This window comes from Haemorhous mexicanus, chromosome 17 (assembly GCF_027477595.1).
Source record: "Haemorhous mexicanus isolate bHaeMex1 chromosome 17, bHaeMex1.pri, whole genome shotgun sequence".
Lineage (NCBI taxonomy): Eukaryota > Metazoa > Chordata > Aves > Passeriformes > Fringillidae > Haemorhous > Haemorhous mexicanus.
Genome location: NC_082357.1, coordinates 989,084 through 1,014,574, shown reverse-complemented (window position 1 = coordinate 1,014,574; position 25,491 = coordinate 989,084). Strand labels below are relative to the sequence as shown.

Genomic DNA, 25,491 nt, shown 5'->3' with positions numbered 1-25,491 from the left:
ACACATGGGCAGGCTCTGCCTGCACTGCCCAAAGGCAGCCTGGTTGTCCTTTCAGCTCAAGAGGCAGCTGGTGTCCCCAGGGCCACTTCCCTGGGGGTGTGCTAACAGCCAAGACCTCTTAAAGCTGTTGGATTGGACCTGGCAAATTGGAGCTGAAAGGGTTCCAAGGCTTCTCCCAGCACTCTAGCATGGCTTCTCAAGAGGCATCACTTTAGGATCCAAGAGGTGAGTAAATGAAAAGGAACAGCCTCATTTCATTAAGAGGTTGAAGAACTGGCAGCTTTGGGCATCCTGTCAAACTCAAAGATCTCTGCCAGCACCTAAATCCGCTAAGTCACATGTTTGGGCTGCTGGCAGTGTGCTGGGAAGCCAAGGGTGAGATAAGGGAGACATAACTGAGCCAAGGAAACTCCTGCAGGGGGGAGACAGAAAGGCAACAGAAAGGTTGCCACCCCAGTGTCTGCACGTTCCCAGAGGGCACAGCAGCACAGACCTGCAGTTGGACTCAATGATCCTTGTGGATCCCTTTCAACTCAGGATATTCTGTGACTGTCAGACCATCCTCAACACACAAAGGCCACAGGAAGACAGGTCTTCTCCTAAAAATTTGTACTTTTCCTTTTTCCGAGAGCAAGGGAGAGTTAAAAATTCCCCTAAGCCACTGCTTTCGAGGAAGCTGGAACAGGGCAGGCAGTGCTGCAGGTTGCTGCATATGGGGGTGGAATTTCAGCTTACAAATAAGCCAGAGAAACCTGGGGGATAGAAGGAGCATCTCCATGAGAGATGAGCTCTGGCTAAATGAGAACAAAACTGGGGTGCAAACCCTTGAAATGAAACCCTGGGAGAGGATTTAAATGATAGCTAATGGGTGAGATGGGTGGGCAGTGCAACAGGGAAGCATCCAGAGGTAAATCCTCCCCTGTGGGGGTGGTGAGGCCCTGGCACCTCACCCGAGGACTTGAGAGCTGAAAGGTTCAAAGAAACAAAGCTGGACCTCGAGATCTGCTCTGTCCTGCTCTCCAGAGGCTCTCCAGGAGCTAGAGCCCTCTGCAGCCCAAAATCCAGACTGGCTTTCAATGCCTGAGGTAGGAAGGAGGGAGCAAATTCCTGCTGAGACCAGGCAAAAGGTGCAATGCTGCAGACACAATCCCCTATGAAGTGACTGCAGGCACCCAGATTGTCCTGTTGATGTAAATTGTCAGTTATGAAATGGAGAAATTTGTTAATTTTTTCTCTTTTCATCTATTTATTATGGGTTTCTTTTTTATTGCTAATTATTACTTTCAATACAGCACTAAGTAGGATGGAGGTTTCTCTTCTCTGATGCTGGCTTGGTGGCTCTTGAAAGAAATCTTAAAGAATTGCCTTTTCCCACTATTTTCTGTCTGCCTTTCCCTATCACTCTGTTTTCTCAGTTTTTCTTGTGTTTTTGGGGTCTGACTTTTTAAAGCACCCTGTATTTCTATTTACTGCATGGATTCTTCTCTCCCCAAATTGAACGTATTCAGGTTGTGATCCCTGTTCCCTAGGCAACCACCAATGAAATTACAGAATGATCAAAAATTAACAGCTTAAGTTTAAAAAATTAAAATGGTTATTGGAAGACTTCATAAATCTGCTGAACTAAGGCATTCCCATCTGAGCCACTGGAGGACTATGGGGACAATGATCTTGGTTCAGGAATTAGGGAAAATAAAACACCACCCACCAGCCTGTAAAGGTAAATTCAAATAAATCTGATAAAGGGCTGCTTCTTTTCTGTCAAAATTCTGAGGGGATGCTTCAGTTAACAAAGGAATTGAGGCTGTACCTGTATGGGATGTGGGAAGAGCTGGAACTGAAGTGTTTTTGCAGGGGGCTGGCAGTGGAGATGAGGCAATTCAATGTTCTGCTGCTGCCTGCAATCCAGGGGAAAATAACAGAGCGATTGTGGAGTGCAGTGTCCTGATGGCCATGGTGGCAGGAATGGAAGAAACCCTCCAGCCTGCCCTGTGGCTCCTAACAGTGTTCAGGTGCTTCAAAAAAATCCCAGCAACCATCTGCAGAAACTGATTCAAGCACATGCCAAGCTTCCCAGAGTCATTTGGCAGAGTTCTGGCTTTGCTGGAACTTTTTGTGTGCTTAGTGAATATTAGGAACACACCCTGGCGTTTGGAGCGATTGAGAAGGGGTGACCAGCCCGTGGCAGAATGAGGTCTGTGCAGGACACCCTATCTGGAGATGCTTCTTCCAAGCCCTGCATACAGCCCCATGGTGGGCTCAGTCAGAGGGTTCATATCCCTCTGTTATTTCACGCTGCCTTGCACCACTGCTCCACCTTCCACCAATGGCACATGGAGCTCACTCCTGCTTCACACTAAGCTTTTGTGGGAGCAGCTGCTCCACTCAGCTCTTCATGCAATAAGCAGTCACCTTCCACGTCCAATTTGCTCCTGCTTGTGCCCAGTGGCTGGTGTTCCACGGCTCACTGGCATGGACTCTGAAAAACACCTTAACATGTGAGATGCTCTGTGGGACAAGAACCAGGTCCCTACTGCCCCCACCTCACCCACCTCTGCTACCCTTTGCTGCGGGGGCTCAGGGGCCAGGCACCTTCTCCAGGCAAACCCCGGCCTCAGCTCTCCTGATGGGAGAGGTTTAAGTGCACCTACACCTCTCATATGGAAACGGTGCTTGCTTGAGGGGTAGGATGTACACGAGGGATGGGATACACAGGGGCATACGCTGTGCCACACATTAACTCCTGGCACTCATTAACCTGTGAGTGCCTGCTCCGCAGGCCCAGGGTCCTTTTCGAGTAGTTCTCTGGTGTCTTACATGAAGTAATGTGAAAACACTCGGCCCCGAAGGCAGTGCTGGAGCAGTGCCTGAAGGAATCCCGAGGCTCCGCCGGCCCACACCGGAGCGGCCTGACCACCCGTGTCGCTGCCCGGCCGACCCGCGTGAGTCTACGGGCCGCGGGACCGTCGTGAGCCCCGGTGCCCCCTCACATCCCCGGTGTTCCCTCACATCCCCGGTGCCCCCTCACATCCCCGGTGTTCCCTCACATCCCCGGTGCCCCCTCACATCCCCGGTGTTCCCTCACATCCCCGGTGTTCCCTCACATCCCCGGTGTTCCCTCACATCCCCGGTGTTCCCTCAGAAGTTCCCGTGTCCCCTCACATCCCCGGTGTTCCCTCACGTCCCCAGTATTCCCTAACAAGCGCGGTGTCCCCTCAGAAACCCCCGTGTCCCCTCAGATCCTCGGTGTTGCCTCACAGCCCCCGTATCCCTTCGGATCCCGCTGTCCCCTCAGGCCCCCGATCCCCCACCTCAGCCCCGCTGTCCCGCCAGACCGAGGCGCGGCCCGGGGGGCGCCTGCGCCGTGGCGGTGGCGGCGCGGCGGGCGGGCCCGGCTGCTCCGGCGGGGCCATGTCGGGCAGGAGGGTGCGCGGGCGGCGCGGCGCGGGGGCAGGGACACGGACACGGACACGGACACAGACCCCGGAGCGGCCGCGGGCGGAGCTGTCCGGCGGCTCCCCTAGGTGCTGGGGGCGGCGGGAGCGGGGCGGTGGAAGCGGGGCGGCGCACGGGCTCTGACGCTGTCCGTGTCCCGCAGGCTCGGCCTGTTCTGCCCGCAGTGCGGGCTCGCCGTGGAGCCCGCGTTCCGCTTCTGCCCGGCCTGCGGCGGGAGGCTGCCCGCGCCGCCCGAGGAGCACACCGAGCCCACAGCGCCGGCCCCGAGCCCGCCGCCAGCCCTCAGCCCCGCCGCCTCCCCCTCCCCGCGGGCGTCCGCGGCCCGCCTGGGGCCCCGCTCACCTCGCAAGCCCCGGCCCGGCCCGGCCGTGCCGCTGCCGGCGGACACGGTGCTGACGGACCAGGGAGGGCGGCTGTGGAAGCTGGTGCGGCTCCTGGAGCAGGGCTGCTGTGGGCTGATGTACGAAGGTACCGTGGGGCCCGCGGCGGGCAGAGGGGGCCGGGAGGCGAGGGGCGCGGAGTCACCGCTCTGGATTCGGTGACAGCTGCCGGGACACCCCGAAACCCCCAGAAGTCGTGGAGTGGGTGACACTGGTCTCCGCCGGGCTGGCGGTGACCCGCAGGCCTGCAGGATCCATCACTCAGTATTCTGAGCTGGGAGAGACCCACAAGTACCCGAGAGTCCAGGTCCTGGCCCTGCACACACACCCCAGCAATCCCACCCTGGGCATCCCTGGCAGCGCTGTCCAAACTCCTGGAGCTCTGGCAGCCTCGGGGCTGTGCCCATTCCCTGGGGAGCCTGGGCAGTGCCCAGCACCCTCTGGGGGAAGAGCTTTTTTCCTGATCTCCAACCTAAACCTCCCCTGGCACAGCTCCAGCCATTCCTCACTGGGCATCTGCTTGTCAGCCACTCTGCCACCAGCACAGTATCAAGCCGAGGCCCCACTGTTCTGTTATTATGGAATGGCCGTTGATGGGGCCACACTTCCTCTTTCTCTTTTAGGTCCAAAAACTATTTGCTGGCACTGTACAGGAGTTCCTGTGCTGTAAGTGGTGTCAATACCCACTAAATGTCAATTCTAGGTGTGTTTTGGGGCCAAAGAAAGCAACCATACCACATAGGCTGCTTCTCAGCCATTTAGTAAATGCTGATCTTTTCAGTCTAGTTGTAAATTTCCAAAGGGGAGTTTTTGATCTTCTTCTCTTGTTAATTTGGAAGCTGTCGAGGAGGAATTTTTTCCATTACCGAGTTTTGCCTGATATTTGGCTTTACTTTCTTTTTCATTATTCAGGCTGTTGCATAACAAAGTCTGAGCATCCATCTATGTTTTTTAAAAAATGTGATAAAAAGGAAAATCAGTAGTGGAAGGTGCTTTTATAGAAGTAGGTTTTAGGTGATGAGCAGCAGGTAACCTGTGGATAGCACTTGGTCTAAGAGCAAAGAGGAGGAACTGCCCTGAGCCAAGTGATGGGTGCAAATCCTTTTGGGGAAGGGAAGCCAGATACAAGTCTAACATCTATACAAAGCAGAGGGACTTGGCATCCCTTACAGACTTGTCAAACCATCGAGTGAGCTGGAGGGAGTGCTCAGCAAATGAATTTGGGGATGCCTTTGAGATTCTGCTAATGATCTATTCTTTACATACTCCTCAAAGCCCCCTCATACTGTAGTCCTGCCCAGATGCTTCTGTGACTTAAGCAGAACTGCACTGCATGTCAGGGTGCTGAGCTCCTGGAGCAAGGTAAGAATTATTTTGTAGTGATCTGGGAAGGTGCTGTCACAGAGGTTGCTTTGCAAAGCTCAAGGGAAAGAAGCAGAGGATGAGTTAATCGAGCTGCACAGGCTGCATTTAATGATGCACAACCTCTTTTCCATGCTCCTGTAACCACATCTGTTCCATCCTTCCACAGCGCAGTCAGCATCTGGAACCTGTCCTCAAAATCAAAGCTACTCCCTCAAACTTGTGAGTTTTGATCTGTTTGGGTAAGGAATAGTGCATAGAGTATTGTGTCCTGACCTGTTTGGCTGAGAGTATCTGAGAAATTGAGAGAGAGTGGTCAGAGAGGCCCCTGCTAAATTAGGAGATGGATCTAACCTCCTGAGGGTTTGTGCTGGGATTTCAGTTGGCTTTTCTGCTAAAGGTGTGAAGAAAACGGATATGAGGATTTAAAAAACCCTGAAGGCTTAATAACAGAAGGCTGCTGCTTTGATTGACCAGGCTCAGGAACCTGCAGAACTGAAATTGGTGGTGTGAGGTGGAGATCTAGATCAGGGAATGTCAGACTGTCTTGGTTTGCAAAGACAGGTGTCTGCTAAGGAAGGCAGGAGCCTACCCTGAAATGGAAAATGTAAACCCCCTCCCTCTGAACTGCTATAAATTTTAAATTAAGGGGGCTCTCAGGTAAAAAATATGAGAGCAGGAATAACAGTTCTTTACTAGAGAAGAAAATAAAAAGATAAAATAAACGATGCAGTTAACTAAAACAACACTGACAGAGTCAGAACACAACCTGACACCCTGTGGGTCAGGGTGTTGGCAGCAGTGCCATTGGAATTGTGGCTGCAGCCCTCCTGCAGTGCCAGGGGTGGTTCTCTTGGAGCAGGGATCCTGGAGAAAGGTGCAGTCTTCCTCTGAAGATCCAGTGGAAGAGGCAGCTGCTGTTGCTCTGGGGAATCCAGTGGAGAAGCTGTGCTGGTGTTCCAGAATCTCCAGATTATATCTGTGTAGGATGTTTGGCTCTTCCCTCTGGGCTCACATCTCCCAGTGGGATGCTGTAGTTCTTATCAGCCATGCAGGGACATTCAATGGCCTGTTATCAGCAGATGTCTCCCCTGAGAGAGGAGTGGTTGTGGAAGAGATAAGGAAAACTGCCCACTTAACAGAAGATAACTGCCATACAGATGGCAAATAGAATACAATTTGCTTGACAATCCAGGACACAGACCAGCTTTTCTCCTCCATGGCAGGCATGCACATGCATGCACCCTGCTCAGGTCTGGGGAAACTGGAGAGGTTGGAATTAGGTGCTGTGCTGAGGCTGTGTGAGAGCCAGCATGGAGACACTATGTAAAGCCAGAGCACACTTTGAAATCAAATAGGAATTATAGTTGGAGTTCCAAGCCAGCTTTCCCCAGGTACTTGTCAATATCTTGGGCTCTCCAGAAATGTGTTATTTCCAGTAATACGTGTTCTGTCGTGGAAATTCAGTAGATTGATTTTCAGTAGCTCACAAACCAAAGCTGAAAGATGGTTTTCTTGTCTACTGTGGCTCTTGGGGGTTGCTGGTCTGTAGGATGGCCAGCACTGACTGATGGCTCTGTGGGGCTCTTGCATGCACTTGGATAATCCCTCTACCTTTTGTCAGAGGAGACATGTAAGAGCATGGAGAAGGAATACAGTGTGGATGATGAAAATCTGCTAAGTGCCACAAAACTAGAACCAGTTGGTGGGAAACTGATCACTTCTGTAGGCAACACTCCCAACTTCTCTGTTTTTCTTTTGGCTGCTTGGCAGTCTGCTGAGCACTGTGGAGTGTGATATGGCACATGAGAGCATTTTGGCTCTGAGGTTTGATGACCCACACGGGCTCACAGTCAAGATGCAGAGTGAAATACCCTCTGGGACATGGTCTGTGCTGTCTGCAGCCTGCTGTTCCTCCAGCTTTGATACCAGTTTTGTATCAAACCAGGTAGAATATAACACTGCTGCTTTCTCCCTTGCAGGATAGCAGTGTCCTGAGTTAGTGTTGAGTAGATATGTGTGTGTAGGCAAACACAGACATTCTGAGTGGGAACTGTGTGAAGTTGAGGTAACTCGATGACAGCATTACCTCAGATGTTACTAATACAGACTTTCCTGTCTCATTTTCTGACTGAATAAATGTTACAGCTCTCTGTAGAGACTTGTGTGTTTGTAGAAATGCCCTAATCCTTGCTGTGGCTAAGAAGGTCACCTCTGGCTCCCCTTAAAGTTACAGCTGTGGGACCACAGCTCTCTCCATGCTGTGCCTGGGCTGCACTGCCTGGCTGTTGTTAGCCCTCAGACAGCTGTAAATGGGCTGCTGGAAAGGCCCAACCTGAGATGGCCCCTCTCTCTGTGCTGATACTCAGAGTTGATGTGGTTGTTAGGGGTAGCATCAAATAGGGAACAAAGACACCTGAGCTCTGCTGTCAACTCTGTTAGTTGATCTTTGCTTTCTTTAAAATGAGTAGTTAAATTCTTATAGCAATCTTACCCAAGTTTCCCTTTCCAGCAGGATGTGTGTGGCTGAAATAACACTCCTCCCTGTTCCCTTTAGGATGCCAAAGATGGGAGGATCTACAATGAACAGAATTTCTTCCAGCGAGCTGCGAAGGCAGGCACAGGTTGGTGCTTCTTGTGAGGGCAAGGACTAAGGATAACTGGCATTTCCCTCTCATTAGTTATGTGAATCTTTGGAAGGCCAGAGTAGGATAAATTAATTCCTTGCTTGGTTAGTGCCAGAGTGCTGAGGAGTTCAGTCAATGCCAGTTCTCCCAGCAGTCTGTGTGCTGTAGGACAGTGCAGTATGAGCACAGCTTTCTTGTACTCCTCTCTCTGTCTTGATGTGTCTGGGAGCTGTCCAGCCCTGCAGCCTGTCTCGCCTTGGCTCACTCTCCTGTCCCTCTTCCATGGGTGGTTCTGTCAGCAGCTCTGTGGTATCAACTCCATTGATCCCAAAACTTGAGCAAGAACAAAAGCTGCCCAGAGAATCTAGGCAGGGGGGATGGAAGAATTTATGTGAAATCTACACTTCTGGGAGAAGTGCAAAAATCTGCTTGTCCCTCACCCTCTCTCTCCCCTCTCCTTGTTTTACCCAGCCCTGTAGCAATCCCATGCCATAGCCTGCTCTGATATTCCCAGAATCTTCCCTGGTCCATTTTTGCTCTGCAGTGTATTGACATGCCAGTGCACACATCGGACTGGAATTCTGGGGACAGAGTCAGGATGAGTGGCCACTGTCAGCTCTCCAGGGCAGAGCAGACCTTCAGAGGAGGAGCATCACTGACTCCTTCCTCCTGGAGCTCCTCAGCAGCATCTGCTGCACTGTCCTCTTCTCTTGTAGTGGAGAAGTGGAAGAAGTGGCATTCCGTGCCGCTGCTGGGCATCCCCAACTGTGTTGGCTTTGGACTGCATGCAGACAGCTACAGGTGAGGTGACTGAGCTCTTGAGCTGTCTGAGCATCTCTGGCTTTCCCTGTCCTCTGCTTGCTGTCCACTAGTCCTTTTGTCATTGCCCCCTGGGCTCCTGACCTTATGCACTGCTCCTGTGGTGTCTTAAATGGTTTGCCTCTCATTGCTTTGTTTCCTTCAGTCCTTCTGTTGCTGGTGAAGTTACTGCTTTTGGTGCTGCTGCCCTTCAGGCCCGGGGACACCTTATTTTGGTCCTTGACACTTAACACAAAGGGGAGATTCAGGCTGTGTGTCTGCAACACATGACAAGCACACCTGTTTCCTTTATAAGAAGTTTTCTCTTATCAAAAGTCAAGGAGTGTTTGCCCAGGTCAGCTGGGAGTTGAAGTGGGGTCCAATGGATCACTTGGCAAGTATCTGTTGCAGGGTCTCCAAACCAGGTAGGTACTGGAATGTGCAAAGCTCTTTTGTCCTGCAGGTTTTTGGTGTTCTCTGATTTGGGGCGATCTCTTCAGTCAGTCCTGAGCGACGGCCTGCACCTGCTGAGGGAGAAGGCAGCTTTTCAGATTGCTGTTCGTGTGGTATGTGGAGAACCAATCCTTCCCAAGGGACTTCTTCAGAAAAGACTTCTAACTTCCTTCTGGATCTCCCAGAAGTGTTTTAAAGCTACTCCAGGGGCTTGGGTGGGGTCTCTAAACCTGCTGTAGCATCTTTTGAGCAGTGTGTCACCTTGAAGGAATTTGGGATAAGAAGAATGAGAAAAACCTGACCTTTGAACTTGAAGGCTGTGAGACGTGGTGTTTTTAGTGCTCATCCACATGGCTACAGGGAGCTGGGGAAGGTCCAGCTCAGTGACAGCCAGGGTGCTGCAGGAGCCTGCATGGATCTGATATGCTCCCCCTGTTTATTCTCAGCTAGACTGCCTGGAGTACATTCATGAGAATGAGTATGTGCATGGGGACATCACTGCTGAGAACATCTATTTGAACCCAGCAGACCTCACACAGGTAGGGAGCAGGAGCAGTGCTGCCAGGAAAGGGCACTGGAGCTGGGATTGTGACTTGGGATAAGGCAGCCTCCAGGTCCCTGCCTTGGGCAGGGCAGCAGAGCAGGCTGGACAGTGCTCAGGCAGGAGCTGTGGGGCAGCCCAGGGGGCTGCTCTGCACTCAGGTGGGTGCTCTGTGCTGCCCTGCAGGTGACCCTCGCTGGCTACAGCTTCGCGTTCCGCTACTGCCCCGGGGGCAAGCACGTGGCTCAGCGTGAGGGCAGCAGGACCCCCCATGAGGGCACGGTGGAGTTCATCAGCCTGGACAGCCACAAGGGCTCAGGTGGGTCTGGGTTTGTGACACGTGCTGCGGCTGCTTTTGTGGTGGTGCTCCCTGGAGCTTGGGCTCCCTGCTGGCGTTGCTGGCACTGCTGCTTTCCAGGCATTCACAGGCACCAGGAACTGGGTTCCTCTTTGGGCTGTTCACTCCTGCCTCCTGATGGCTGCTGTGTTGGGACTTGCCAGGTCATTCAGTGATTGCAGCAGGGATGTTCCTGCTCCATCTGGAGCCTTGGCTGCTGCAGGCGTGTGGGGAATAGAAAACAGGGCCTTTCGTGCTGGCTTAGCAGGGATCTTTTTCAAGCCAGACAGGATCCCTGTCCAAAACAGATTTGCAGCAGGCTGTGCTCTGACCTTGAAGCAATGAGAGCTGGAAAAGCATTTAAATCATAGAATCACTTTTGTTGAAAAGACCTTTAAGATCATTGAGTCCAGCTGCAAACCCAGCACTGCCAAGGTCACCACTAACCCAAGTTTCCAAGTGCCACATCTACATGACTTTTAAATCTCTCCAGGGATGGAGACTTCACGCTATCCTGGACAGCCTGTGGCAAATTCTGTCCTTCTCCTGGTTGGGATGTGACTTCTCTTTCAGAGTGTTCAGGAAATCTTCCTCTAGATGCTGGGAGGTGATTTCTGAACTGTGTTAGCAGGCTCCCAGGAGTATTGATACCCTAGAGCACATCCTCATAAAGCTCCTGAATTTCTTTACTTCTGCCCTTTCACAAGTGACATGTGAATGTCTTGTGTTTCCCATCAGGACCATCTCGACGGAGTGACTTGGAATCTCTGGGCTACTGTCTTCTGAAATGGCTCTGTGGCACTTTGCCTTGGTCTGATGAGCTGGACAAAGTAAAAGCTGTGGTGGAACAGAAAGAAAGGTAGGAGAAATCATCTATTATTCTGGGAAATGCTCAGCAGAAAGCAGTGAGGGGGGGTTGTGACTGAAATCCCCAAGTCACGATACACTGTTGGGGTGTGGCATATCCCACAGCCAAGGCTGAGCCTGGCCCCAGGGTGTTTGGTGAACTCCAGGTTCTGCTTCATCTAGAACACGGCCAGCTGAATTCAGCCTTTTGGGGATTTTTTTTGTCCCTGTTGTCAATAACAGATGTTCAGGTGCTTGCTCCATTGCTTCTCCTTCTGACAGGACTCTGTGCTGACTATTCCAGGTACAGAAAGGATGTGAGATGCCTTCTTCAACTGTGCTTCAGGCAGAGATCGATTCCAGGTATAGGCTTGCTCTCAGTGGCAGTGGGACTCAGGAATGAAGGATTGACTGAACCTGAAGCCAGAACTTTCTCTGTGCTGGGGTGCTGGTTCAGAATGGCTTCCAGTGGTGATGGTGGTCAAGCGTTGTGTGAACTGTCTGGCAGGCTGGGAACAAATCCTTTGTTTTCTGTACATAAGAATGAGGGCTGCTTTCCATGATCTGCTTTAATGAACCTTGCTGAAGGGACAGCTGTGCTGCTGGGTTTAGAAATTAAATATCTGGGGCTAGAGGACACTTCCTATCCCATTTTGTTGCCCAGAGAAGCTGTGGCTGTCCCATGCCTGAGAAGTGTTCAGGGGGTGGAAGGAGATGGGCTTCAAGGTCCCTTCCAACCCAAACCAGTTGGTGATTCTATTTGATTGCATAATTTGGTGATTCTTCAAGCTTTGTATTAGCTTTGGTTTAGTTTTCCTCTCTGCAGCTGCCTGGGGACGTGGGTGAGCTGGCTGCAGGACAAGCAGCCTGAAATGGCCATTTGGCAGCTGGAGTTCCTGTGCTGCTCCAGTGAGTCCCTTTCCTTGCAGATGCCCTGCAGACCTACCTGGAGCAGGTGCTGGCCCTGGAGTACGAGCAGAAGCCTGACTACGCGGCCTTGCGGCAGCTCCTTAGGAAGCCACTGCAAAAGATGAAAGCTTCAGCTTACGACTGCGTGGATGTCCGAGTGGTGCCCTGAGTGCCCCGAGGTGAGTGCTGGCATCTCCTGTGTGTGCCCTGTGCTGCCACAGGCAGGTGAGGACAGAGCAGGCTGGGCTGTGACATTTCTCCAGCTGAAACCAACCTGCTCCTCCTGACATGTCATTCCCTATTGATACCTGTCCAGTGCTGCACAAAGCCAGGCTTAGCCTGTGTTTCCTCAAGTTTCTCTGGAAACACTTGCCCATGAAGGAATACAAGAAGGGTTAAGTAAGCAAATGCTGAAGGAGCTGCAGGGCTGCAGAGGTGATAACAAAATGCAGACTCAGACGATCTGGTATTTTTTTCTTTTTTTTAATATCTGAAGCTCTGGGCTGTAGTTTTTGCTTTTCTCTCTCAGAAAGCAGCCTGAAGTTCTGGTTTTAGTGCCCAGCTGCTATTTTAGCCATGAGACACCTCAGAGTGAGGCTTGATAAAGAGCCAGATCTGGTTTTAGTGCAAGGCTGCATCAGCCAAAGCTCTGCTTCCCGCAGCAGAAGCAGAGTCAGCTCTTCACCTAATTTCCTCCTCCTGGGAAGGAATTAAAACTGATTCATCTTCCCCTTTTCTGCTTTTATTTTTTTCAGACCAAGGAAGAGTTCAGAGCTTTCTGCAGTGAGGCCTTTCCCAGATACATTTTCACTTTTACCAGTTTTAGAATGGGAGAGGTTTTTTTAAATGTTTTCTTCCCATGTTAATGTGACCCCGTGCTGAAGTTTGAGCTCCTGCTGTACCAAATGAATGTGAAGAGACTGCTGCATGGCAGATTATGGGAAGCAGTAGCTGGAGAACTGTAGTGAAGCCACCGTGAGCCAGGAAACTAAATCAGGGATTTTTTCTCTTTTGAATGAGAGTGGCAGTACATAGTTTTGTAATAAACTTTGTGGACAACTACCCAAGGCTGCTTTTGGTTATTTGGAAGATTCAAGGCCTCTCTGGGGCTGCTGTTGGGTTGTGAGGGTGATTTGAGCCCTGTGCTCCTTGTGAGATTTGTGTAAATAGCCTTCAGGCAGTGCCACTGCAGCCTAACATCACAGCCCAGCCCAGAGCTAAGCCCTGACTTCATCCCAGCAGTTCTCCATACCTCAGGCCAGGGAATGAGGGGAAGGAAGACCAGGATCCATCTCTACTAACAAAACAATTTTATAAAAAAACAGTCAATAAACACTCACTACACTGTGTGTAGCTGAACTGTTGCCAATGCCACAGTTAATTGGCAGTCCTGGAGTCCAGTTCCAGTGTTAGCTTCAGTGACATCTTTTTGAAGTCTTGTACCTTGGTATTCCAATTCCTATGTGTTAAGGCACAGAAGGATTTTTCAGGTGAAGAAAACATGGCAACAAGAGAAGAGGCAAATGGAGTTTAAACCATGTGGGAGGTAGGTGAGAGAGCAGCTCAGACCTGCAGTGAGCCTTCATTTACCTCTGGGGTTTTTCAATAAAAACCTTGTGTCAGTGCAGCAAATGCCATAGACAAGAAGAGAGGAGCTGAAGGAGACCTGGACAGAGTAAAAAGGCAGCACAACCTCAAAATAGGTCTTTCAAGTGGAAGATTCAAGCATAGTGTTACATTCAGAAACTTGAGAACCAATGTCAATTCATTTCATAGTGCCAGGCCTCAGAGAAAGCAAGGGACAGGACAGTTATTTTCTATCACTAAGAAGGATGATAAAACTGGGCTATGAATTTCTTAAAGAGAGCAGAACCTTAGCAGAGGATCAGGCAATAGGGGATACATAAAAAGACAGCTGTGAATGGAGGAAATAGCCCAGCTGTACAAGATAGACAAGGCTGAAGGGAAGGTATTTTGGAGGTATTTACAATTATTCACTATCATCCCTGTATGACTGCAACAGAAATAGTTTCTAGAAATCCTGGTAAAGTTAAAAGCACGAAGAAATCAGAGGCTTAAGAAGGCCAAGTTCAGCCTTTCTTCAGTGTGTTCTGCCATGTTTTTTCTCTTGACTTGCCTCCTGTGCAGGTAGTGGGGCTGGCATGGCTCCCTGTTCATAGAATTGCCGTGGGGCAGTGCTGAGGTAGGTTTGGGAGGAACTCCAGGGCTGCCTTCAACAGAAGATGTAGGACTGGCAGTGTTGACAGAAGAGTAGCCTGAGCTCCCCTCTTGGTTGGGATTCCTTGGGGTGAGATATGCCCCTGGCAGCTCCCCCTCCCTTTGGGGTGCCCCAGAGCCATCCCACTCCCCGGGCAGGCTGTCCTCATCACTGGAGTCCTGGCCACAGTGCTCTGCAGGGTCCAGGTACAGCACTGTCACATCCAGGATCCCACTGGGGCTGGTCACTGCAGGATGGGAAAAGAGAAACCTTAGTTTGTCCCCAAGCAGAACCAAGCAGGCACTCAGCACAGAGTCAAACAGAAAAAAGCCAAGCAAGAGTCAGCCTTCTGGCTGTTTACACCTGGAGGGCAGGGCACTAAGTTCACCCTCTATTCACACAGCATCTTTTCTTCCCCCAGACTATTTGAACAGGTACTAAGAGCTGTTAGAAAATGAGCAGCCAGACCCAGGGTCAGCAAAACCCAACAGCTAATTAGTGTTTCTAAGACAGTGGCTCATTCATCACATTTGGTGCACTGCAAACAGCCTGGCTTTGAAACGCTGAGCAAATACAAAACCCCTCCTCATGTTCTGAAGCAGTGCAGAGAAAGAACAGATAAGATACCTCTGAGAGAGTTTAACAATTATAACCACGGGGGAAGGGGAAGAGTTTTTCCACCTGGTCTTCAGCTGAAAGTTTAGGCATCTGGTGCCTGAGAAACAGTTTTAAGCAAAAATGAAAAGACAGGTTTAATCCTCTTGGCTGCTTTTTATAAGAATAAACTGCTCACCATCTCCTTCTCGCTCGCCTTCACTTTCCTGATCACCTTCATAACCAGAGCAGGAATCTAAACTCCAGTCAAGGAAGTTATCCAGCAGACTTTCTTCCTGAGAGGACAGCTCTGCTGTGGGTGTAGTCACAAAGCTGCCTCTGTCATCCTGAATGCTGTCTTCCCTCCTCCTGTAGCAAAACACCCCAGAAATCGTACGTCAAAATCTAAGTCTTTTCCAGCTCTTTTAATAGGTATGTCAGGATGGTGACAGGAAAACAGATTGTATTCAGGAATGAAACCTGAGGGTACCAGAGAGGAGGAAAGGCTCTGGCTGATCTTCAGACCTGCTGACAGCCATGAGTTATACTTACCTTTTAGCTCTCTTTCCAGAGGGAGAGCTGAGGAAAGTCTGAATTTCCACTACGTTCCTGTGCAAGGGACTGGGCTCTGGGTCCTTCTGTTTTACACCCAACAATGAGCAGAGCTGGCTGTAACTCATAACCTAAAATATTAAATAAATAAATAAACAGATTTTTAAAAGTCAAAGCACCTGTAGGAATTCAGCCATGAGATTCTTATGAGAACTAAATAGCCAGAAGGGCACTATTTATTTTCTAGGAGAAATCTATCCCAGTGAGTTCTTCCCACCGGCACTCAAACATCAGTTAAGAGTCCCTGCAACTCAATTTTTAAAACTCTCACTTTATTCACACAGCCTGCCATGGGACAGCAGCTCTGCCGTGAGTGTCAGCCAGCAGCAGATGTAGCCACAGCTCACCCACCTGTTCTTTGCCAATTTCTTCATAGCGCTCATCTTCAAATCGCTGCTTTACTGCCATGAGGGACACCTGCCTGTAATCCTTGGGGACATCGTCATGGAAGCTGGAAAGAAAGATTGAAACCCCTATCTTACAATGGATTCTATGAAACAGTAGAAGAAAGAAACCCAGCCAAGTTAGATCATTTTCCTCTGTTGCTCAGTGCTGTGCTAAGGGAGTTGGTGTTTCAGCAGCTTCATCAGGACACCTGGTGGCTTCTAAGCATGTGAACATCTAATTCCTTTTCTGTCCCTGTTTTCTGTGACCCAGGGCCAGACCAGCTGGCAGAAATAGAACAGCTGTCCCTGAACTGGACCTTAGTGCCTTGTGGCAGGGGAGCGAGGCAGCTAACCAAAGGCCCTTCCTTCACTGGGAAGGGCTGACTGTACAGGTGCAGCACATTTGCCAGAACTGGAATCCAAGTACTCATGTGTCCCCTCAAAGAGTCCCAAAACCATTACCACTTTTGGTGGAGGCTCAGCATGCAGGGCAAGAGGTCTTCTTGAGAGAAACCAGTGCACTCAGACAGCTGGCTGGTCCAGGAGTGTGCTGGAGAAGAGAGTACATATTCATATATTGAATTACATATCCATTAAGTGTAGTAGCTCTGTAGTGAGTCAGCTTATTTTTTTTTTTTAATAGGTTAAGGATTGTGATATTTGCAAGCTTATATCTGTCCATAGTTTGTTCAAGTTCACAGCTGGCTTTAAGGATAGGTTTATCTGCCAAACTGGTGTTAGACCTAACAACAGAAATCTTCAGGCTCATTTACATACAAAGCTTGCATAGTCTGATGCTAACACTCGAGTTCATCACTGCTGTTAAGAGGTAAAACAGAATCAGAGAATCATGGAATGGTTTGGGTTGGAAGGGACTTCAAAGCCCATCTCATTCCACTCCCTGCCATGGGCAGGGACACCTTCCACTATCCCAGCTTGCTCCAAACCTTGTCTGACCTGGCTGTGACACTTCCAGGGATCCAGGGCCTTACCACTCTCACAGGAAACAATTCTTTCCCAATATCCCATCTAACCCTGCCCTCTGGCAGTGAGAAGCCATTTCCCCTTGTCCTGTCTCTCTAGGCCCTTGTAAATAGACTCTTCTCCATGTCTCCTTTCAGCTCCATTCAGGTACTGGAAGGCCACAATTAGGTCACACTGAAGCTTTTCTTCTCCAGGCTGAACAATCCCAATTCTCCCAGCCCTTCCTCATAGGAGAGCTGTTCTAGCCCTCTAATCATCTGGGTTGCCCAGTACAGCCAAACAGGCTGAACTCATTCATTCTGACTTCTTACACCTGCTCCCTTCTCCACCCTTCTCTCCACCTCCCCCAGCCAAGTGACTGGGACATCTTGCCTAAAGACAAACTAACACCCAAAACCCCCAAAAAAATCTCCCTAGAAAGAGAAGGCAGACTGGCAGTCTGTGCTTGAGGTGGGTTACCTTGCCCATGCAGGATCTTGGCCAGCAGCAGTGCAGCAGCAGCCAGCCGGGCTGGGGAATACACGCTGAGGCTCGTGTTCAGGAGGGACAGCTCACAGATGAAGCTGTAAAGGTGAAGAGTTCTTCTCTCCAGCGAGACAATGCTTGACAGAACTTCTTTGTAGTCCAAAATGGTGGGTATCTAGTATAGAAAGGAGAACAGAGGTTGGAAATACAAGACCAGCACAAAGTGTTTAGAACAGCTGTTTCCAGGTGCTGGGTTTTGTTTGGGGGTTTTTGGTTTAACTACTACATTGACATTGATGCATTCTCCAGTGATAGAATAAATGGCCTCTTAAAACTGAAGTTTTAATCTCTACAGAGGCATGTGTCTGTATGCCCTGAGACATGCACAGGCTCCACAGCTGATTGAGAACACTTGACTTAAGCCCCCAACTCATGAGATAGGAACTGCTACAGCCTGCCTTGAACAGCAGCTCAAGGGCAGGGAAATATTCCATCCACTTTCCAAACTCACCCTTATCTTTCCTTCTAAGGCAGAAATGATCTCGCCCATCATTCTGACCAACTCTTCATATTTGTAGGAGTTGTCTGTCAGCCACACAGCTTCCCGTATCGTCAGCATCTCTTTGCTGATGAAACTGTAATGTTAAATATTAAGTTAGTCCCAGCAGAAAGGGGATTTGTGCACTTAGAGTGGATAACTGCACCCACAATGACCACAGTTAAACAACTTCACAAGGTACTTTCCCAGGTAGACCAGCAAAGAATTGCAGCTCTTTATATCACCTGTAAGATGGAACCACCGACTCTAACATTCCTAATTTGGAATGTTCTTCCTAACGCAGAAGAAATTCTTGGCTGTGAGAGTGGTGAGGCCCTGGCACAGGTGACCCAGAGCAGCTGTGGCTGCCTGTGGATCCCTGGAAGTGTCCAAGGCCAGGTTGGACGGGGCTTGGAGCACCCTGGGATAGTGGAAGGTGTCCCTGCCCATGGCAGGGGGTGGAATGACTTGATCTTTAAGATCCCTTCTAACCCAATCCAGTCTGTGATTCTCTGATCCTAATTCTTCATCTATGAAGCCTCTCCTAGGTTAAGGTGCAAGATATTAAGGAAATTAACACAGAAGGATAATCTTCCACCACACCATGCAGTTCATCTGAATGTACACAGGCCCAACTATAGAACACTGCTGGTCTTATTCCTTTCCAGCTTTTTCATGCCAATATGGTGTCAAAGACTCGAGCTGCTGATTGAATGCATTTAGAGCAATCCACAACTATGACCATGTGTTTAAATAAGAAAAAAACCTTCAAGAAACTACCTTTTTTGCCTCATTTACAGAGTCTGTGTTTGTATGTAAACACAGTTAAACAGCAGTCAAAGTAGAGGAAAGTCAAAGAGCCTTTCCAGTATTACAAGCAAGGAATGGGGTTGGGGAAGAAGTTTGAGCTGCAGGAAAGAATTTGAAAGATCAGAATGACCACCTCTGCTCACCAGCCAGAACCCTCACCGTGTGCAAATGACCATGCAGGCTATTCCCAAGAGCTGGAGCCGAGCACGAGGTACAGGTCTCAGCGTCAAGTAACGGTCCACACACCCCACTGTCATGTGCAGGCACAGGCTAGAAAAGTCCTTCATGGTAGCCACTTCCACCAGCCAATCCACCAGGATATACCTAGAACAGGAAGAGTGCCTTAAGGAAGAACTTGGGAAGTGGTGTCCCACACTATGATATCCACTGTGACTGGAGAATGAGCCAGGCCAAGCAGAGCAGTAGCAAGTGTTCCTGAGATGCCTCCCAAGAGAAGAGCCAACTCCCTCAAGTGGGGTTGTGGCTGTGCTGGATCCTCCTGCAGCCCTCCTGAAAAACTTGCCTGCTCCATCCCCTCCCTGCACACCAACACACACAGTGTGGGGAATAAACAGGAGGAGTTGGAGATGTGTGTGTGGTCACAGGGCCATGATCCCATTGCCATTACAGAACCACACTGGGACACCCATGTGGCTGGAATGCTGCCATGGATGGTGATGTACTTTTTTAGGAAAGCAATGCCAGCAAGGGGAAGTGGTGGAGCTGCCCTACATGTGAGAGAGCAACTGGAATGTATCAAGGTCTGCCTAGGGAATGATACAGAACTCATCCAAAAGGATTAAGGGGCAGGCTGACATGGGTGACACTGCTGCAAGTGTTCATTCAGGAAAAGGGAGTCAACAGGAACTTTGGACAAGGGAGAATGGCTTCACACTGACAGATGGCAGGGCTAGATGGAATATTGGGAAGAAATTCTTCCCTGTGAGGGCCATGAGGCCCTGGCACAGGTTGTCTAGAGAAACTGTAGAAGGATTGTAGAGATATACAGGGAAATAGGGAATGGTTTTTGCTGTGGGGCCTCACTCCTGGATCCAAGTTCCTACCTCATTATTTCATTCATTCCTTTCTGCACAGTGAAGATGCTTTGCTTGCTGATAGGAATGGAAGCTTGAAAGATTTGAGAAACCATTTCCCTGGAAGATTTTGCTTCTAATCCTAGTTGGTTTCCATTCCCACAAGCTTTGGCTAAAGCTATCTGTAGTAGAGAGAACACAGAAGAAAGTATGTTTATTTTACCAAATGCAAACTAGGCAGCAGAGGATGGTGCTCTATTTTTCCTGCTGAAAACACTGAACATGGCAAACTACTTGAAAGTAGTTCTTAGTTTGGTTTAAATGTTGATCACACAGATTATTTGGGGCCAGTCTTTTAAGTCCATCAAAAGATGCATCTACTCAATTCTGCCACCGGTGTGCTGCAATTTCCCAAAGAAGAGAGACTGCAGAGTGGATACAGACGGGCACATAACGACAATACTCTGCAATGCTGGTCCTGCTTCTAAAAAGAGAAATGTATCCCTACAATGGCAGCACAGAAAGGACCAAATAAAGACTGCAGTTCTGGGAAAGCTCAGTCTTACCTGTGCTTCCCAGCAGCCCTTGGCTGCGTAGTCTCGTAGCTTCCTGAGACTTTGGAGGTATCTGCCAGGATCCGACAGCTACAGAGAGGAACACAAACAGATGTAAAAACCCACAGCCTTTACACAACAAACAGAAGAACTGTAGCACCAGTATCCAGAGAAAAACACTGCCTGGAGGTACATCTATTCTTTCAGCAGCAAGTCTGTTTCTTATCATGACACCACTGTTTTTAAGAACCTTATTTCAGTTCTTGCCCAAGGTCTCACAGGAAATGAGAGCAGTAACTCAGGATTCCAAGGGGACAGCTTTGGTAGATTTATTAAAGACAAGGCAGGAACCTCTCACTCCTGTTCCCCAGAGCCCTGGGATCACTGGCCAGCAGTGATCAACCTTCAGCAGAGTTGGGGTAAACTTCTGTGGCACCTTGGCTACAACTGCTTGTAGCCTCATTTCAGACACCAGAGCTCATTTCAGAGAGTTCTTAGCACCCTCCTTGTTTATGAAGAAGGTAAGCTCTGAGGAATGGCAACTGCTTTCTGAGGACATTCTTTGCACATAACAGAGATCCAGGAGTTAGTGTAAAAGTTGCTTGGAGACAAAAAATGACTACTTACAGCAGCTTTTCTGTTGTTTTCCCAAAGGAGGTAGGAGCTGATTAAACAACCCTGTTTTGAAGATTCTTCAAGCATTTCAAGGGACTCTTTCTTTTTTCCTTCATCCTAAAAACAAAAGGCATATATTGGTATTCCTTCTGTCCAGACAAGTGGATGCCTCCACACTTCAGAAGCTACAGAACACTGTGCCAAAAGCTACAGAGCAGAATCCATCCCTTGGGAATGCCCTTCAGCCTCTGAGGAATGCTCCCCCATCCACTCAGTGCTGCCATTTGCAGATGCAGGCTCTGAGAGCAGTTAATGCTTTTCCTCAGCCAGACAAATGCTTTTTGGCTTGCTTGCCACTGAAGGTTTTTTATTTTATTTTTTGTTTTACAAGGCATTACAACTGGAAGGCTTCCTTTGAGACCCGAACATACTGCAAGCCCATGATTAAGCCAAAATTAATTTCACTGTTTGTACAATTCAATAAAGTAAGTTAATAATGTTCCTTTAAACAACCAGTAAATTAAACTCATGAGAACAGAAACTCCTGGGACGCTTGAGGAGTAAAAGAGCATCTGGCTGATTTATGTTCTTAATCAAGGTAAACAGCATTAGCATCACCAGAAAAAACAAACAAACAAACAAAAAAATCAAATCCCATCAGAAATACTGCTCACCTCAAAGAAATTCAAAACCTTAGCCAAGCTGTGGAGAATAGATCCTTTCTGAGCCTGAAGAAAGCATCAAAATAAACCATTGTTAAACCACAGCAATTCTTGCTAGTAATTTCAGACTACAGTTTTGGTTTATCTTTCAATCATTCTTCCCCCTTGGTCTTCTCTATGTTTTGTTGAGACAGCACTGAACCTGTCTGCAGAGCCAGTACAGGCCTCCAGTACTCATGATCTATCATGTGCAGTTTTGCAATAAAGTCAATAAATGACTGAGCCACAGTTGTTGAAGCAACAAGAGCACAGGAGGCTCCTCGGGGAAACAAAAGTATTCTTTCCAAAATAACAAGACATAGTTACTGACGTAGAGTAAAGCCAAGGGCAGAAAGAAACCTGACCTTGTCAAGCTGACACTCTGCCTTGAGACTCTCGTAGACCACAGCTTTACAGCAGCTGCCAGAGAAGGACCAGGGAGGACGGATGAACAGCCAGATAAAGGGGACTGCACACACATTCAGGTGCTCTGCCAAGCTGAAGTAGTGAGATGCCTTTATTCCGTTCACTTCTGCACGCCCATGGCCTGTGATGGACACTGAACCAGAGAGAAAGCCAGGAATCAAGGGGAGTTTGTTCACAATGCCTGCTTGGCATTCAGTCAGGCCAATACAGATAGGAGGAAACTAACAGGAAAAGGTTGAACTGTCTCTGTCATTTAGAGCCTTAGAAAACATGGAGGTTGCTGAAGAAAAATCTTAACAACAGTTGGGCTTTAGGAAAACATAACCTAAGTTGGGGGGTTCATTCTGCAAATACCAGCTGCCTTGCCAGGACCCCCTGTCAGGAGGCTCCTCCTGTCACTTGTCAGGCCCTTTTGATACATTTTTCCCACTGCCAAAGTAGCCGAGTTTCATCACAAGTTTGCAGAGGATAACTCCTATCCCTGAATTACCAGTGGCAGCTTTGAGGCCAGTGCCTAAGCAGAGCAATGTAGAACTTCCTCGGGCTATCCCATGTTCCCCACAGCCCCAGGACAAGCTCCCACACTTACGGCCTTCATTGTACAGGTACGCCAAGCTCAGCTTCACAGCAGCTTCAAAGTTACCGCTTTCAGCAGCCCTGAAGGGCAAACAGAGAAGGCACTGGAGGTTAAAATCCTTCCTAGCACCTGAATCCACAGTTTGGTCCTTGGGCATCAAGGACATACATCAAAACATCAAGCCCTTGTACTCCTCCCTCCCAAAATGATGTGCACATACTGGTCTGCCTCAAAAAGAGGTGACACTCAGAAGCAAAACCATTATCATGGCATTTAAACGTGTTAAAGAAATCTTGACACCAATGGATCCCCTTCAAATCAGATGGATAAAAAGATGTTCCCCATCTTTTTGAAGCAGGTTTATTGTTACCCTTTCAAACTTTGTTACTGAAATTCACCTGTTTTTCAATACACTGGTTTGCACAAGAAGGGACCAAGCCAACTTAGACTTAGAAACAGGATTATTCCCTGGAGCCCCTGACCTCACTTGTTCATTCACATGGGAGCACCAAAAAGAGGTTTTAGGGAATGCGTTACATGCCAATCTGGAATATTAATGCCTGTGAAGAGAAATAACTTTGGCACATGCAATCGGGCCTGCTCTGGTTAAAGAGACAGCAGTGACCAGCAGTAGCTTAGACCTGAAATCACCATTTTTTCATTTTTTCATTCAAAGCAAATATTTCCCCTCTTTGTACAACTCAGATACGCCAGTTACACTGAGGACGGATTAGAACAGTTAATCTTCCTTCAAACATCATCTTCTAAAAGGCCAGACAAATTTGATGTTTAAAACTTACCTTTCAAACATCCTCAGATGGTTTGGAGATGGCCACAGATCTTGGAAACTTGCATGTGCCCAAACACTGGAATGGTTATCCACAAGGTATTTAAGACGTGAGTGCACCTGCACGGAGGGAACACGGAATAATGATTACCAAAATAAAAGGATCAACAGAAAAACAGGTCTTTGCAATCTTATTTAAGAGAAGTAAGTAATGGATCACAAGTTATGTTTAACTTGCTGCCTGCCTGATAACTACTAAGGCAAGAGATATCAAACCAAACCCATTTGTTCAGCCTCAGTAATCTGGCAGGACAATTTCCACAGAAAAGGTACAAAAAGCAGTCAAATACTGTTGCTACTCTTAACTTGAGCAGTGAGAAGTGAAACTGTCCCTGTGATAGCAAAAATCTCAACCCTGCAGGCACTCTTTGGGTTTCTTGAGGTTCTGTGACATGAGAAGCCTGTTCTGTGTGCAGTCCGGGCTCCTGGAGGCAGAGCTGAGCACTGAGCCTGGCAGAGGGGAAGCTGCAGCACTTACAGCTCTGACTGAGAGGATGTCTGCAGCAGGCAGGCCCTTCAGGATGTGAAACAGAACATCCTCGGGGAGGTTCAAGAACGTCAGGACTCGAGGCCGTTTTATTATCCTTCGCTTTGAAGGGAAAGAAAAACATCTGGAACACCTACAGTGAACCACTGGAAAAGAAAAACACAGGACACCTCAGTTAGTGATAGAACAGCATAAGAGAAAAAGGTACTACAGAGTAGTAGACACGTACACAGGTGTTCACTTGAGCACCTCTTCACTGCAGCACAGGACACTGCAAACACATTAACCAGCAATATATAGCTCATGCCTCATAATGGCACAAGACTAAACTACAGAACAGAAAAGGCTTGTTTAAATTGATTAATGAAGCCAAGAGACTCAGAAGGGGTGGCTCAAGTGCTCTTCAACAAGAGCCCCTATGAGCCCTGACTCCTGTGACCATGTTTAGTAGTGACAAACAGTTCAGCTGTCCCTGTTCAGTAGTAACAAATAGTTTAACTGTCACTACTGTCACTTCATCTACCTCCCCCATGCCCCAACTTTTCCTTCTCAACTGACAGCAGTCACTGGAACACAACCAGAGATATTAAGAAGACAACCAAACCTACTCAAGCCTATCTTTCCAAGCAGTCGCTACCAGGAATGCTAATGGAAGATCCATTTTCTATATCTTCTGGAGTATTATTTCAATATATTTATATACATACACACATACATATTTATGTATACAAAACGTACTATCCTCAGCAGTATTATGGCCATGAAAATGAAATGGACACCCAAACTGGGATGCCAGTTCAGCCTATATGAGCATCCAAATAGGGATCGGGGGTACATGAGCAACTCAGTGAAAACTCCATTTCTACAGACAGGAAGTGGCACAGGTTCATTTCCAATGTGTTGCTTCACAAAACCAGAGCGGTTTAGGCTGCAAGAGAACTCCGGGGGTCACCCACTTCAACCGTCCGGCCAAGCGGGACAGGACCACATCCAGGTGGGTTTGAACAACTCCAAGGATGTGGATTCCACGGTCGCTCTGGGCAATCAAGTACCATGGTTCAGCCACCCTTACAGTAAAAAGCCACTGTCTCTTACTTTTGAATGGGGTTTCCTGCCCAGTCCTCCGCGCCCTGCAAACTCACAGACGCCCGAGATGTTTTCCCACGCGCAATACGCATCTTGACCCCTTGGCTTTGAGGCCAGGCGCGCTCAGGCACAACCGCCAGCCACAGCCACGGACCCCAGGGTCACAGAAGGGCTGAGGGACGGCCCCGGCGGGGAGCACTGCACGGAGAGCCGGTCCCGAGCCCCCACCGGGCCGGACCGGGCCGCACCGCCCCCGCCGCGTTTGAATTTGGGCGCGCAGCCGTCGGCCCGGCCCCCTCAGCCGCTGCCGGTCCCGGCAGCCCCTCAGCCCGGCCTCAGGGTATCCCGTTATCCCCCGCCCTCACACCTCCTGAGGAGGCGCCCGGCAGGCAGAGCCCGCTCTGGAGCCGCCCCTCAGCGCAGGAAGACCCGGCAAACAGCAGCATCCGCAGGCAGATCCGCACTCACCACCCGCCTTCATCGCGGCGCGCCCGCGGGGACTGCTCGGACGGACACAGCGCCCTGCCCGGCTCCGAGAGAGCGGCACGACCGTAGGAGGGACCGGAGCGCCGGGGGCGGGCGGGGACCACGGGGCTGACACGCCCCGCTCGCAGCGCGGGCGCGCCCAGTGGGCGCCGGGAGCGGCGGGAGCCCCGCCCGCCAGGCCCGCCCACCGCCCGCGCGCACTTGTTTTAAACACAGCAGGCTTTGTCATTGGCCAGAATGCCGATGGGGCGGGGCCGTACACGCCCCTCGCGCTGTGATTGGTCGGCGAGGATGCGAATTCGAATTGGGTCAGTTGGCGGTTCAAACCTGTGGCGGAGCGGCGCATGCGCGGGCGGCACGGC

The 25,491-nt window shown here is 49.4% G+C and overlaps 2 protein-coding genes across 5 annotated transcripts; one reads left to right on the top strand and one right to left on the bottom strand.

Moving 5' to 3' along the window:
* The first annotated feature begins 3,381 nt into the window (after positions 1-3,381).
* On the top strand, positions 3,382-15,556 carry VRK3 (VRK serine/threonine kinase 3). Of its 4 annotated transcripts, none has more exons than XM_059861271.1 (12): positions 3,382-3,524; positions 3,599-3,924; positions 5,368-5,420; positions 7,756-7,822; positions 8,542-8,626; positions 9,087-9,189; positions 9,523-9,615; positions 9,804-9,936; positions 10,693-10,813; positions 11,105-11,163; positions 11,730-11,888; positions 15,418-15,556. In XM_059861271.1, exons 1-11 carry the CDS (start codon positions 3,412-3,414, stop codon positions 11,876-11,878), a joined length of 1,302 nt encoding a protein of 433 aa, XP_059717254.1. In that variant the 5' UTR covers positions 3,382-3,411; the 3' UTR covers positions 11,879-11,888; positions 15,418-15,556. The 4 variants fall into 4 exon arrangements, 3 of the variants coding, with proteins under 3 accessions (XP_059717254.1, XP_059717253.1, XP_059717252.1); XM_059861270.1 differs by lacking the exon at positions 15,418-15,556 and adding an exon at positions 12,465-12,771 and having other exon boundaries at positions 11,730-11,879; XM_059861269.1 differs by lacking the exon at positions 15,418-15,556 and adding an exon at positions 12,465-12,771.
* CCNF (cyclin F) lies at positions 13,005-25,227 on the bottom strand. Its single transcript, XM_059861268.1, has 17 exons — positions 25,112-25,227; positions 23,549-23,703; positions 23,024-23,130; positions 22,236-22,303; positions 21,586-21,779; positions 21,194-21,247; positions 20,532-20,636; positions 19,917-19,994; positions 19,381-19,532; positions 18,476-18,640; positions 17,480-17,603; positions 16,963-17,143; positions 15,982-16,069; positions 15,485-15,584; positions 15,074-15,204; positions 14,721-14,890; positions 13,005-14,174 (listed from the first exon to the last, which is right to left on the bottom strand). Exons 1-17 carry the CDS (start codon positions 25,122-25,124, stop codon positions 13,777-13,779), a joined length of 2,283 nt encoding a protein of 760 aa, XP_059717251.1. The 5' UTR covers positions 25,125-25,227; the 3' UTR covers positions 13,005-13,776.
* Between the last annotated feature and the right edge of the window lie 264 nt (positions 25,228-25,491).